We start from the raw sequence: 15,795 nt of genomic DNA, 5'->3' as shown, positions 1-15,795 counted from the left end.
CCGACACACAGAATGAATACACCTCTCGGAGATGAACCAGCCGAAGGCTGAAAATCTCCTTAAGAAAGAGAAATAAAAAAAAAAGAATACACCTCTTCAAGATTTAATAACGAGGATCTGTAAAGAAGAACAGGGGAGTTCAACGTAAGAGGAACGGCAGAAGTAAATTCGTCACCTACCGCGGTGACAAAGTACCTTACTTTCCGCCACAGTCATTAGAGATACAGATGTGAACTCAGTCTTAGGCAATAACGATTCCTTCTTTTCTTCCATCACGGAGGATCAGCTAGAAAATGTACGATCGTCAAGCTCAGGGGCGACTCGTGGCTTTTGAACCTGCCTATTCAACTACAAATTCTGGAAATCTCAGTTTGAGGAAGTAATCACAATCATGTCTGCGTAAACACACAAGTCATTCTATTTGTTGCGCTGGAAAGTGAAACTAAAAATGAATAAAATATAAGTTTAAATTTGCGTTCGGAATATAGTTTTTGTCTGGCGTAGCCCGTGTGCTATGCACAGGTTGCACCTATGGACGAGTCGCCTCTGGTCAAGCTCAAGCTCAATTTCGACAGCTTTGTCATTTACGATATGCATAACAAATTCATGAAGCTTTGATGTTAATGAAATTTTCATCAATTTTGAGCCATATTTTCATTTCGAACATGTGACAGTTTTGACATTTCATCACGTGTGATACAATCTTTGACTTTTTTTACTTCAATAGTTTTGACTTTCTTGATTATGTTGAAATTCTAAACATTTTCGACGATTTCAACATCCTATGTCCTAAAGATTTCATTTCTTGCATGGTGGTTTTTCATATTGCAGAGAACCTCCCTGCAAAAAATAATTCTCCATGATTTAATCAGAACAGACACCCTATTCATTTTTGATTTAGTTTTGATGATGGTGAGGAGTTACTAGTTTTCACTACAGTTCCGTTTATGAGATTTTAAGAGCCAGTTCGCGAGAGCCGCAACCGCCTTTCTGAGGGACGTTGTTTTGATGTTCTCCGATTGGGCTGAAATTTTCAGCGTTTGTTTGTCTATTCAAGATAGGAAGTTTTGCAAAATTTCAATTTTTTTTATTGAGGTTATGTGGGGTTAAACGACCCATGAAAATGATATGTTCAAAAACGTCCAAATACTAAAAAGTGCAATAATTCCTGCTAGACTTGATGGATTTTTCTAAAAATTTGTGGTAATATTCTACACTAAGAGTACGTCAAAACGCATGGTCACAATATATGGCAAAGAGGTAAATTGACGAAAAAAACGCATTTTTATTTTAAAAATTGTCAATTTTCAGGGTCATCCTACTCTTTTCAACGTCGCTAGAAAAAATATCTGAATGTGGCGTTTTGTAGAGCAACTCAAGAGCTTTAATGTCATGTATAAGCCAAGTGTGCCAAATGGGGCAAAACGGCCCTAGAAGGTTTTTTTTTTTCAAAAAACCGTCAAAATCACTAAAATCTCTATAGTTCCTGCTAGACTTAATAGATTTTATTGTAAATTTGGATTATCACTGTACCTTACCAGAAACACCCACTTAACCAGAAGATACGCAATTTGGGGTAAAACGTTCTTTGAAGATTTATTTTCGAAAAAAGCTGTCAAAATCACTAAAACTGCAAGAACTTGGGTTAAACTTGATATATTCACTGGAAATTTAGATTATTATTCTATTTTAATACAAACTTAAGGGCAAGATGTCAAAGGTGACAAATAGATTCAAATAACAAAAAAAACAATTTTTTTTTAAAAATACTTGGCGATTTTCGGGGTGCTATTGGGTCAGAATTCGTGAAACGGATCACTAAAAATCGCGATGTCTAATTTTTTCAAATAAGTATTGAAAACTTCAAGAGTTTCACTCGGGAAGTTCATTTTCCAATTTTTATTGAATTTGAGTAAATCTACAAGTTGTTATTGTCATTTGAAATTTAGGTTAAAATTGTTTTTTAATAGACATAGCTTTAAAAATATTGCATCGAATTTGATAAAATTTCCACAGCAGATGCATCCTGACTTGTAGTTTACGAAAATATTTATTTTAAGAAAATTTTTTTTTTAATTAGTAACTATTTAAAACAATATGTTGAAAATCTATATTCTGGGGCACTGGAAAATCTGAAAAAAATCACAAGTATTTTTGACGAAATTTCGAAACTGCCCTGAAAATTTCACGGTGGTGATATTTTTTGATCAAAAGATACGGGCCTTCAAAGTTGGTGCCGCAACGCATTTTTCAAGCGAGAAATGCTCCTAAACCAAGTTTTCTTCAGTTCTCATACCAAAAAGTGCACCATAATGGCTAAAAGTAATAGCACGGGCGATCTGAACCCGCTGATGCGTTCTATACGGTTGTCCCCTAACTAAATTTTGCATTATTTTTTAGTAAAATGTGTAGGTAGGCTTGCGAGTTGTAAGGGGCATAAAATATACTGTCTTCATCATTAGGTTGGGTAACAGACTAAGCATATTTTGACTATTTTGCGACTGAAAATCATTTCTATTAAACTAATTTTACAAACCTTACAGAGTTTTTGCCAGGGGCGACTTGTCCATAGGTGCAACCTGTGCCTTGCACACGGGGACGCCAGGCAAAAAATATATTTCAAACGCAAATTTATATTCATATTTTATTGGTTTTTAGTTTCACTTTCAAATAGTAACAAATAGAATGACTTGAGTGATTACGCGGACATGATTGTGAAAGCTTCCTCTAACTGCGATTTTCAGAATTTGTAGTTGAACAGGCAGATTCAAAAGCCACGAGTCGCCCCTGGTTTTTGCATATAACTGAAACTGGGATTGTCAATAGTAGTACTGCTCACTCGCTTCTCGCTTGAAAATGCGCTTGGCACCAACTTTGAAGGCCCATATCTTTTGATCAAAAAATATCACCACCGCGAAATTTTAAGGGCAGTTTCGAAATTTCGTCAAAAATACTTGTGATTTTTTCAGATTTTTCAGTGCCCCAGAACATAGATTTTCAATATATTGTTTTAAATAGTTACTATTGAAAAAATATTTTTTTCTCCAAAAAAATTATGAGAGCATGAGCATGAGCATGATTGACCGCCCGCGGTTGCTACTCCGTTATTGCCAGATCAGCTGTAATTACACAGAGAACCAACAGATGATGCTTGGGACCAACATGCATCCTCAATGTGTAAAAACTGGTGACCTTAATCTTTATATTAGCCAATACCAGCGCCGGCCGCATCCGAATGCAGGTCAAAGAAGGAATTTGTATAGGAAAATGTTGACGTGATACTCGCTTATTGGAAGCCGAGAACACCTCTGCACTTCCATGAGCAACCACTGGGATGTTGGAGAAAGAGCAACATACACAGCAGGGTTCGTTTTGGTAAACGTTGCGCTGTTTTCGAGTGTCGGGTTCTTTAGAACAAGTATCGCGCGAACAAGTTTATTATATCCGCCACGATATTCATAATGCGATTCGAGCTTATTCAGTTTTACAATGTAACACCGCAACAATAAACCGTACGCAAGGATACTGGACCTTGATCAAATTGGGACAACTTGAAACTATATGATATCTTCTCGTAAGGTGATCCTCTTTACACCGAAATATATTGCGCGTTGTTGATCTACCTGTAGATAATTCGACCTCATGATGGTATCGACGCGGAGTCCCTAGGGGTTCGGTCAACCGGACATTTTTTACCTAGCATATCGACCAACGACGTATCTCGTACACACTTTGTCTGTTCTGAAAAACGGTACGATCCCGTGGAAAACACATCTGAAAAACAGAATTTTAACAATGTTGCGCGCTTATTACGGAAACTAACCACGAGTACGACGCACGCGATGTAGCCTATGCTACTCGTAGCAATCACATATTTGTCAATCCCGAGTACTTTCGAAGAAACGAACGCACGTCGGCCGACGCGATTTTTTTGGAATGTATACATCGCGTTTTCGTTAATCGCGATATTTATCGACCGGACGAAATCTTCGGTTAAACAGTCACAGTGAGACATGAACAAGTATCTGGGTATACCCCTCGAAATCATTATATTCCGAAAACGTTCATATAAGTAAAATTCTCCCGAGCCGGGAACGCGGTTTACATCGAAGCACTATGCACGACCGCTCTATTTCTTCCTACCGACACAGACACTCGGGGACACGACATTTCACGCCGATTTTCTCTTAGTTGTCGATGCGAATGTTGCCTAATAAATAGAAAAATTGGCAAAGTTTCATGCAAACAAAGCCTTAATAATTTAAAAATGCAAATTACCATATTGACCAATATATAGTCTTAAGTTTGTTAACAAAATGCCGACCTAGTCATTATTGGAACATAGTATACAAAACATAAACAACCCAAAAGCTAGAAAAATCGAAAAAGTGAAGCATGAGATTTCATGTATTATCACTACAACTCCTCCCCCCCTCACTACATCACTCCCAGCTTACACAAACCACACCATTGCTCTCGAGGTGAGAACATGTTTGGCTGATAGAACCCTACTTGAAGCCTGACCGTGCCAAACCGTGGTAGATGACGGATTCGAGGTATCCTATGCATCATGTTGGCTCATTACTAAGTTGAGTTACTCATTACCTTATAATAGATGTGATCCTGTCATGCGAGAGTCAGTGCGTTCAAAACAACGAATAAAAATGTTACTTATTAAGTAATCACGTGTGAGTATTAGCTTAGCGACGATAACGATTCTGTCCGTTCTATAATTACGCAAAGCATCTAGTGGCTAATGATCGTGGAGTATATTCGCACGTTTTGACTTTTTCTATTGATTTTATCTATTTATTCTAGAAAATAAACGTATCACGAATCATTATTTTATAACTAACTAATGCGTAGTCTACTTATAATAAGCTTCTACATGAACACTTTTGAATACATTTGGGAAACCGTAATGAATGAAATTTGCTAATCTTTGTAGAAAAAAAATAACCACGGTTAAAGGAAAAAGTTACGACGGTTTACGCACGCGGCTTGCTACAATCTTTCGCGTGAGGTGTCTATTAAAGACACATTCTAAACTTTTGTTGAATGATAAGATCGCATATGAAACACGCGCGCGAATAATGCGGTTGTTCAGAATATTTTTATACTAAAGAAATATATTTGGGGACCTATCAAATATTAAATTTGGCAAAGTTTCATACATCCAAAGCTCAAAAACTAATCACATAAAAAACATCGTTTATTAGTAGAATGCAAAACTCATCATATCCATCGCCCATTATATCTCATCAACATTACGTTCGAAAGTTTGCCTGTAAAACAATGTTCATTCAAAAGCTAGGTAAATCATGAAATAAATGTCTTAACACATCAACACTCACATCACATATTAAAATCATAAAGAAATTTATAAAAAACTTGGTTTATTACCATCCGGCTACTATTCACATGTTCTCCGTAACTAGCAGCTCAATCTACATAACTATTCTATTCTGAATCATAGCTAAGCGTAATAAAGTGTTTTGCATTGCCTTTCTTTATTAAGACTTCCATATAATAAAAAAAATTAAAGATAAAAATGAACGCTCTCACCAATGCCATCCTCGTCAAACTCTAAAATCGTTTAGATTGCGACCTGCTACTTGGTTTAATCGAGCCTGATGCAGTTGGTCCATTCATCAGATTCAGCGCCGAAACAAATGCGGTGTACACTGCCGGTGTACGCCCAGGCCGCATTCACAACTCGATCACGTCACAGTATGTATGTTTTCCAACATTCGCATCCACAGGTTGTGTTTTTGTCATACTCTTCTGTAGAATCATAATCAACCACAATGCCAAAACCGCACCAAAAAACGCACTAGGAATTAGGATGCGTAGAATGCAACAACGGAAATGCATGCTATAGAAAATGCTATCTCGTTTTAGTTTCTTTACAAATCGAGCTCTTCTCATACGCGAATTCATATCACAAAATCATCCCGTTCCCGTTTGGTCTCAAAGTAGCCCTTTGTGTTTGTGAATTTTGACACATCAGCTTCTAGAAGCTATTCAGCGTATACTTTTCTCTGCACAACACGTTTGTCTGAAATGCGAACCGCTCACCAATACACATTCACATCTAAAGCGAGCAGAGCGAGCAAACAACTTCAGAGCACAGCTAGACTTTTTTGTAACCAACACAATCACACAAAACATTACACTAATTGCAAGCTGACCGCCATTTCCATATTTCCTATCATATTGACCAACTTGAAAATCATCCTGCGCCACATCCTCGATCTCCTTCAACTGCACTCCACTTTCGAACACCACAGTGAAACTTAAACTTTATTATGCGTATAACTTGGTAGTTTTTTTTGTATCGCTACTAATTTAAATACGATAAAATCACTCCCGGTAAAAAACTCGCACCATCACATGGCATTGTTGCCAAACCTCCTATCTTTCTCCAAAAGAATTATTTTCGTAAACTGCAACTTAGGTCGCATCTGCTGTGAAAATTCCATCGATGCAATATTTTTAAAGCTATGTCTGTATAAAAACAATTTTGACCTAAATTTCAAATGACAATAACAACTTGTAAACTTACTCAAATTCAATAAAAAATTGGAAAATCAACTTCCCGAGTGAAACTCTTGAAGTTTTTAATACTTATTTGAAAAAATTAGACATCGCGATTTTTAGTGATCCGTTTCACGAATTCTGACCCTATTTTCTCTACAGAGAAGGTTCAGAACCCGAAGTTAGCATTTTATAAAACAACTACAAAGCTCTTATTTGACATAATATCCAGATGCATCTTTTGGAAACTGACTAAAAAGGACTAAAGTTTTCTTTGACTTCAAGAAAAGCATCAAACAAGGTAAAAGATATTACCGATATGATGGCTGCAAAAATAAATAATTCCAACCGAGTTCCTACTTATCCGTGGAGCAAATAAAATCGTAATTTGCACGATTCATTAGTGCATTTAAAGCATTAGTGTTCGAACTCGTGATTTTTTTAAATAATTGTTCATTTTTATTGATACAACAGCAACCAGAGTAACATGATTTTTTGGCCAACACTCTGGAAAAAAAGCGAAGAATGAGACCGATGACAATAAATTTAAAAATAATCGAATTGAAAAGATGAACATGAAACTCAAACAATAACTTACTTCATTTGCTCTAACAAAGCTCGAAATATTGCAGTCTTTCAGCAACCGTCTCATCCATATTGTCTTTCACAAGGTTTGATGCTTCTAGTTTCCAGAAGATGCTTCTGGATATTATGCCAAATAAAAGCTCTGTAGTTGTTTTACAAAATGCTAACTTCGGGTTCTGGACCTTTTCTGTAGAGAAAATAGCACCCCGAAAATCGCCAAGTATTTTTCAAGAAATTTTTTTTTATGTAAATCTATTTGTCACTTTTGTCATCTTGCCCTTAAGTTCGTATTAACTTTGAGTAATATTCTAAATTTTCTGTAAATTTACCAAGTTTACCCCAGTTCTTGCGGTTTTCGTGATTTTGACGGTTTTTTTCGAAAAAAAAAAAAATCTTCAAGGTACGTTTTACCCCAAATTGCTTATTCTCTGGTAAACTAGGTAGTTCTGGTAAGGTACAGTGATAATCTAAATTTTCAATAGAATCAATTAAGTCTAACAGGAACTAAAGTGGTTTTAGTGATTTTCACGTTTTTTCGAAAAAAAAAACTTTCAGGGCTGTTTTACCACATTTGGCACACTTGGCTTATACATGACATTAAAGCGCTTGAGTTGCTTTACAAAACGCCATATTCAGATGTTGAGAAAAGTACGATGACCCTGAAAATTGACAATTTTCAAAAGTAAAATGCGTTTTTCCGTCAATTTACCTCTTTGCCATATATTATGACCATGCGTTTTGAAGTACTCTTAGTGTAGAATATTACCACAAATTTTTAGAAAAATCCATCAAGTCTAGCAGGAGTTATTGCACTTTTTAGTATTTGGACGTTTTTGGACATATCATTTTCAAGGGCCGTTTTACCCCACTTAACCTCAATGAAAAAAATTGAAATTTTGCAAAACTTCCTACCTTGAATAGACGAACAAACGCTGAAAATTTCAGCCCAATCGGAGAACATCAAAACAACATGCGGTTGCGCCTCTCGCGAACTGGCTCTTAATGACTTTTTAATATCTATGCTTTTTTTTCTTTTTAATATCACCTAGTTTGTTTGTGTATAAAGTTCTTACAATTATAAATATTTTTATTAGATTTTTTACTTGGTAATATAGGGTATCGAACGTCTTCGTCAGTGGTTTTCCGGCCTCCTTTTGCATAAGATTGCTGCAGAAAAACTGCCGAAAAAAACCATTGACGAAGACCTTCGATACCCTATATCTGCAAAAAAACAAAACAGAAATAGATTTCCTATTATTCAACAACAGCGCAACATGATGAAAGACTTGCAAAAACAATTCTCAGCCAATCTTGCATCTAAACACACGATAAATCCTTCCTATTTCCAATGAAAGTTGTGCAGTTCGGCACCAGTAACAACCGGTCAAACGGTGAACCGCAATGACCCGCAGTGGCAAAAGTCACACTGTTTCTCACAACACACAGAGCTTTGGGGGTTCCGTTCGTTTCAGCAACTAGACCGCGAACCACCCGTCATATCGCGTTAGCGCACTAGCATCCAATTGCTCAGCCCAGGATTAGATTATGAACGGTTGTACAACTTTATGGCAGTGGAAATTTTCTCGCAAATTACTCTGTCCAATGCTGCGCTTCAGCCGGGCAGAACTTGTAGTGCCCAGTTTTGAGTCACAGCGAAGCAAACCAAGGTCCTATCATTGTTTGTTTGCAGTTTGCACAGAGTGCAGCCAAGTATGGAGATACATTTCGCTCACAAGTTTCCGTCCCCAACCCAACACTGCTGCTGGGCTGCACTACACAAATGCGGATGTTGTGCCTTTGCAATCTGCTCAACCCTACCCCGCCCAGACGTGCTGCCGATTGTGCAAACCTAAAACCACTGCACAGCTGCGAAGTTAGTCGTTGTTCATTCATTCTCGTAACATTTATATCAGCGCCATATGTTTGATACGGACTTTTACGCCATATAGAATCAAGGAGAACAGAGTTAGTTAGGAGACAGTCTAATTGATATTGCCTCGATCGGATCGTGCCGTTCGTTGTGTGGCAGAAATGAAAACGAGCTCCGTGCTTATTGTAGCGCATCAACACCATCTCTGTAGGGAAAAAAAAATATTTCAAATACTTACTCGTCTAGACAGAAAGTCCTGTTACAGCAGCGACGAAAGCATTCGATTGGTGGCGATTGAATAATTTTAAGTTTACTGATGTTTGGCTTTATTTCTGCCCAAAGAATGTGCGAGCAAAAAACGAAACGTGACCATTTGCTAACATAATTAACTTACCCCAATCTGTTAAATGTAGCAACAAACTAAGGTAAACAATGAAAAAATGAAAAAACAAACAACCACAACAATTTCGCCATTTCCTGACGACTGTGCTTGGACATTTCGCAAACAAATAAGAATAAAATGGAATTTTCGTTTTCACTTTTAAATCCTGAGGATGATATTTGTTCTGTTGTTTTCTTTTTTGATAAAAAGAAATGAAGCTATAAACGGTTCCACCCCGGACCACATGGCGGTGTGTTTTGCATCCGCATTTGTGTGGCCACTAGCCGGAATAGACAGAAAAAAAACAATGTTTGTTGATTGTTGTTAGTTTACCGAACAAATCGAAAAATGTGTCAGCAATAATAACACACACGCATTTGCTTACCCAATAAAAGCCACACGATAGACAGGCGTTTCGCTTTTGATTGCCGCTGTTTTTTTTTTTTTTTTGTACCGCATTTACTGAGTTCCACTAAACGGTTCCGGCTTATCGTGTTCGCAGCTATGAAATCGATCCCCTGCCAATCATCCGTGTTATTATGCTGCTTGATAGTGAACGATTTTGCCTACCATGTTGGTACAACAAGCTAGCTTCGCTTCCCTTCCTAGGGCGCGCATTTTGACTTTGACCACAACCAACAGTAAATATGATCCGCAGCCGGTAGCACAAACGTCAATATGATTGAGCTACTTTAAAGGCAATATGATTGCTCCCTAAGATAACCTTTTCAACGATGTGCGTGCTACGAATGAATAACTTTTATCTCGAGGATTTGTTGCCTAAGTCTGATTCGAGGCATGATAAGCTCTTCGGTCAGGGTTTTTTAGATTACTATGTTTCAACGTTCTACATATCTTGGGACTTGCTTTACTTCACCCTCAAATAACAGAAAAAACAGATGAATTCTTGATTGATAAATTTAAGCTTTGCTCTGATACCTCAATAACAGGAAAAGGTGTTGTAACAGTTTAACTGTTCTGTTTAACTATTCAAATGTTTAACTATTCTGAATTTGAATCAGCAAATTTGTGAAACCCTAAATCATTATAAGGGATGCTACGAATGTTATTTCTAGATATCTGCAGATGCGGACACGGATGTCAATTTTCATGCTGATGTACCGCATTTGAGCGAAAAATTCGACGACACTAATATCGCGACGCGAGACAAGACACGACACTTATTGTTCTTACAAAACATAAATATTACCTTAACGTCGACCGGTTTCGGGCGCGGTGCTGCCCATCAGCTGGTGGGTACTCCACTAACTGCAAAAAAGCTTCGTACATTCTGTTCTTATTATTAATATAAATTAGATTTATACTGCTTTCTTTATTAGGTTTTAAAAAATTAGATTTCAGTTTTCAGTCAATCTGTGCTCAGTATATGCTATTTTTTGCTCACTACGCACTAGTGTTCGACATCGGAACGAAAACGTTGGGTCCGCGTTCCGGTCCGGTAAAAAATCGGAACTAGCTCGTTCCGGTCCGATTTGAGTCCGGTCCGATTGGCTTCGTTCCGGTTCCGGTCCGGAGTCCGGTCCGAAGTCCGGGAACAAAAGTTGCCAGTTTTTTCGAGAGCGTTATTTTAGGGAAAAAATTATCATAAAGACTTTTATGCATGTTGGAATGTGTTTGACTAAATCAGAACAATACAAACTAAATTTAGCAATTGCAATTGCAATTTAAAAATTCGATGCTATCTACCGGTAACTCTATTTCTCAATGTTCAATTCTCAAACTGAGATGATAGCAAATGGTGTTACGAACAAACTTTTGTTCGGCGGTAGCCGGTGTTTTCAACTGGCTCCGATGACTTTTTTGCAAAAAATCTGTTTTTCTTATGTTAAATCAAACAAACATGTTCAGCTATTCAATTTTCCATGAAACTTAATCCTTTTATATTTTTTGCAGGTTCCTTAGGGCCAAAGCTATAAGAGAAATATTTATTTCGGGTTGTTTATCGTCAATTTATTTTCCTAAAAAATGTCTATCCTTCGGAAAAGAGATTTTTCAAGTACATTTTGACATTCAATCAATGAAAGTGGGTATCAAGCCTAATGCTACCCCCAACTGAATATCATGAAAAGATAGGAAATTTTATGGGAAAAATCTTTGCCAAAGACTGCATAACTCTAAAATAACTTGATTTTGAGTTATTCGTGATTTACTGTGAAATAAAAAGTTGCATTTTGATGTTCTCCAATACAAAAATGTTCATTTGCCGTATCAGATAGTATTACAATTTCAACTAAATCACCTGCTACTCAAAGGGCCCGTTCTGCAGGGTCAATGATAATTGTTAAGCTACAACATTTCGATTTGGCATCAAGATAATCATTTCTGTCTATCCAGGCCTTGAGATCTTTCTAAATAAAAAAATTGATATCAAGCCGCAGTCTATCGAAAAAACTTTAGTGACTTTTGTGAGTCTACTAAGTTTTTTATAGACGAACATTTTTTCACTCTTGAAATGTCGTTTTCCAGGCTAACATTGACTTCCGGAAGATACCACAAGTGCAGTCTGCAGACCCGGCAACTCTCCAAAACACTGTGCCGAAGTCACCGGAGATTGCGGGTTTGAGTTCCATCTGGATGAGATTTTTTTCTAATTTTAAGTCATACTTTCTGTCCTTGTTCATTTTTCGCATTCTCGTTAAATTACATACATTTCCTCCCCTTTAGTAAACTTGATATTATTTATTCAATTTTTTTTTACTCGACCTTGATTATTGTAGGAAAACATTAAAATTCAACTTTTTATTGTTTGGACCCTAAGGAACCTGCAAAAAATATAAAAGGATTAGGTTTCATGGAAAATTTAATAACTGGACTTTTTTTTTTGATATAACATAACAAAAACAGATTTTTTTCAAAAAAGTCATCGGGCCCAGTTGAAAACATCACTTTCTAGAGCTGACGCCGAACAAAAGTTTGTTCGTAATACCATTTCCTATCATCTGGAGGGTGAACCCCCGGGATTCCAGACTTGATGCAATTTTGGGACACCTTATTGAGCATGTATGCCGATGGCATTCAATTAAGCACAAACTCAGAACAAGTTGTGCGAGTCTATCAGTTGTTCACTAGTTTCGAAGGGATAGCAGGAGCAAAATTGAAATAAAAAGGTAACAATCAGTGTCTTTCTAATTTCATAAGAAACACTAGTTGATACCCGGCCCGCGTTGCTGCGCCTCTTAGCCTGTGACGACAATTATATATCTCTCAAATGTGCCATAATTTCAAACATATAATAACATTACCATGCAATGAAAACACGCGTTTAAATTTACATTTCTTCACATGCACATAAAGAGAACATTGAGAGAAACCAAACTTATATGTAATGTTTTTTCATTTGTAATAAAAATTTTCGGAAATTCTGGCATATTTGTTTGGCCAGGGATACATTCAATTTTAACTTGAATGAGGTATTATCTAGTAATGTTGTTTGCAAAGCCACGACCGCAAATTTGATGTTTAACAATATAACATAAAACTGTTTGCTACATGGCTTGCATTATTGCATGTAAGAGCGATCGCTAGGGATAAATTCGAAGTAAACTGCTCTTTTTCAATAATTCTTTGAATGATAGTCGATAAGAATACGATGGTTTATCTTGTATCAATATGTTTATGTCAATAACTTCCACTAATCATTTTTGGTATTTATCCTGAAACCGGAAATTGCCATCTTGGATTTGACGTCAAAAACAACCAATAAATACCACCGAAGTATTCGGTCATTTCTGTAAACCGGATATCTGGGTATCATAGCGATTCCGGAATGTTCTTTTTGCCTATTTTCATAGGCGCCAACTCTTGTCCGATGGGGCAACGCATCATTTTGTCCCCTCACATTTGGAATGTTATAGGATAAAGTACAACGATACACCGTGCCCCAGTGCTGAGTCGACAAAATTTCCAGCTCGAAAAGATCCTAGATCTGATCGGGAATTGAACCCGACATCACAACCGTGTGGGAGAACTAGCCGACTGACATCGCTTACCACAGAACCACGGGGACCACGGGGTTTCGGTTTTCCTGATAGTACTATTAAATATTTTTAAACTTCACAACCCTCACGCCATTTTGCAAAACTTTGGTCTTTAATAGTTGCTTTCAAAACTGCCATTCCAATTAATTAACGTCAAAACTGGCGGTAGACTCTATGAGTTTCAAAGTGGTGCCGTTTCGGTCTCTGGGTATCATTTTGGCTCCATGACAAACCATAATAGTCGGTGTTCGATAATTTTCTGAAACCGGATGTCGCCATCTTGGATTACAAAATTGCGTCTAGATTTGATTTCCAGTCTCGGCACTGTTCTGGTTTAAGAAATATTTATATTGGGTTATACCTCGGTTTCGAAAATAGCTTTATTGGCCTTCTTTTCGTTCTAACTGGTCGAAGTCTGAGTTCAAAACATGTCTCGACATTTTTAATAGTTCAACAGTTCGTTCCCGTCATAACATTACAATTTTGCCGCATATTGAAGGAGGCGTAAGAAATTTCCCAGTCCACTGTTGCGAAAGCAAAGAAAGTCTGTTGGAAACCAACATCATTAAAACACCCTTGAGACGTAAAACACCTTGCAATCATATTAAATGATGATAGAAATCTCTACTTTGCAATACAAAAAAAAAAACAAATTTATGAAGTATAAGACAATTCAAAAATAATGAAGGTTGTTGCAATACTCCTCCTTTCTTCAACTACGCCACCGAAATACAGAAAATTCAATATCACCGGATTCGTATTTGTACAGAACAACACAATGATCATCTTTGGTGTTTCGAAGTGTTCATGTTTGGTGTTTAGGAGTTTACAATGAACAAATTTGTAGTTGCTACCCCGCTTTTTCCCTTCCTGTATGAGTTAGACATAATTTAAAGTTTTTGAAACATGCTACTTTATGACCTGTATTTACCAAATTAAATAACAATCGATTAAGCGGTTTAAAAATTAATAAAGATTGACCACATTCATCTACCCCCCCCCCCTCTCCCCTTTCCTCTAACTACGCCACTGCGAAATAACAAAGTCTCAGATGGCAGAATTGTCACAAAACCACGTCTCATATTCTGTATATAAACTTTCACGATGTGCATTTTAATAGTTTACAAATAATAGAATTAGTATACCTTCACCCCTTGCTACGAAACTGGGATACTAATAAAAACAATGTTATAACAACATACCCACCAATCGAAGCAAGTAGGCACAGTAAGCAAGTTAAGTGCTGAGGAGCTTACAAATACATAGTTAATTTTCAACCCCCCTTCTCCTTGCCACACTAATGAAATATAAAAAATTCAAAACCTTTGAAATACAACAGCTACCATAGATTCTACATACCGAATTTATTTCTAATCGATCCAGCAGATTTAAAATCATCAAAGGTTAACATCGTTCACCCCTCTCCCCTCCTCGTCCTTGCGACGTCTCAGAGGCCTAACATAATACAGTAACGTCGCAAAAATACATCTCAGACTCAAAAAATCTGTATATAAATTGCACTGTTATCGGGGAGAAAGTTTCTACGGTCATAAACCACCAATTTACCCCCCTTTGCCTACGCTTATGAGATAGAGCAAAACTGATATATCAGGGTTACTCCTCGAACTCGAAAACCCCTATGTACAAATTTTCACAGCAATCTGTTCAGCAGTTTTTGAGTTAATAGGGAACAGACGGACAGACATTCGCCTTTATAGATATAGATAGAAAGAAGAATATGTGATCAATTAAAGCATATATTACAGGTTAAAAAGGCGAGCAAGGCCATATGGGTAGACTTTCAATAAAAGCAGCGAAGAAAATCAAAAAGAATGAACAACTTACTGCGTTCTATGACCTCAATTGAATAAATTTTTTTTTCACCGAAAATGCCGGGGTCCGGAAAGCATTACCGGGTCCGTTCCGAAGTCCGGATGGCTCCGTTCCGGTCCGGTCCGGAAAATAATCGGACTTTGAAGGTTCCGGTCCGATCGGACTTCGTCCGGACTTTTACCGGACCCTACCCGGTTCGATGTCGAACACTACTACGCACATTCCTCATTACTCGCTTTTCCCGAACTTTATGAGGTTTTGTTATGTCTTTCATTTGATTTTATTCCAAGGTTTCAAGATCTCAGTTTTTGTTTTAATGTGTACATTCTACTTGTTAGAATTTCTTGAATTTAAATTTCTCGTTAATTCAATGATTATACATGATAGAAAAAATCATGGTAAAATTTCTTATGTCGTAATTTTCCGCGTCCTGGAAAACGAGCCAAGGCCCTTCCCTGCACGATGCACCTATGGTGGAGCCCATCATCCAAGATTATATGAGATCCATTAGCATTCGGGGTGGAATTCATCATGTCATGGTAATTGCTGATGCAAAGCAGATTTTCCGTTGATGACCGCGCCGCCGCATT

At 37.2% G+C, this 15,795-nt stretch overlaps 1 protein-coding gene across 10 annotated transcripts in view; it reads left to right on the top strand.

The window, feature by feature from the left end:
- The window catches only part of LOC129732272 (serine-rich adhesin for platelets), a 110,080-nt gene that overhangs the window by 84,331 nt on the left and 9,954 nt on the right, over positions 1–15,795 (top strand). For 5 of the 10 annotated variants that reach the window (XM_055692993.1, XM_055692992.1, XM_055692991.1 and 2 more), the window contains one exon: positions 5,601–5,734. The exons of 4 other annotated variants lie outside the window; for them this stretch is intronic. In XM_055692993.1, coding sequence (XP_055548968.1) covers positions 5,601–5,734 — 134 coding nt within the window. The remainder of the gene's footprint in view (positions 1–5,600; positions 5,735–15,795) is intronic. One more of the 10 variants, XM_055692998.1, reaches the window with a different exon arrangement.

The sequence above is a fragment of the Wyeomyia smithii genome, chromosome 3 (assembly GCF_029784165.1).
Source record: "Wyeomyia smithii strain HCP4-BCI-WySm-NY-G18 chromosome 3, ASM2978416v1, whole genome shotgun sequence".
NCBI lineage: Eukaryota > Metazoa > Arthropoda > Insecta > Diptera > Culicidae > Wyeomyia > Wyeomyia smithii.
The sequence above is the reverse complement of the archived record's forward strand: the minus strand, read 5'-3'. Positions and strand labels throughout refer to the sequence as shown.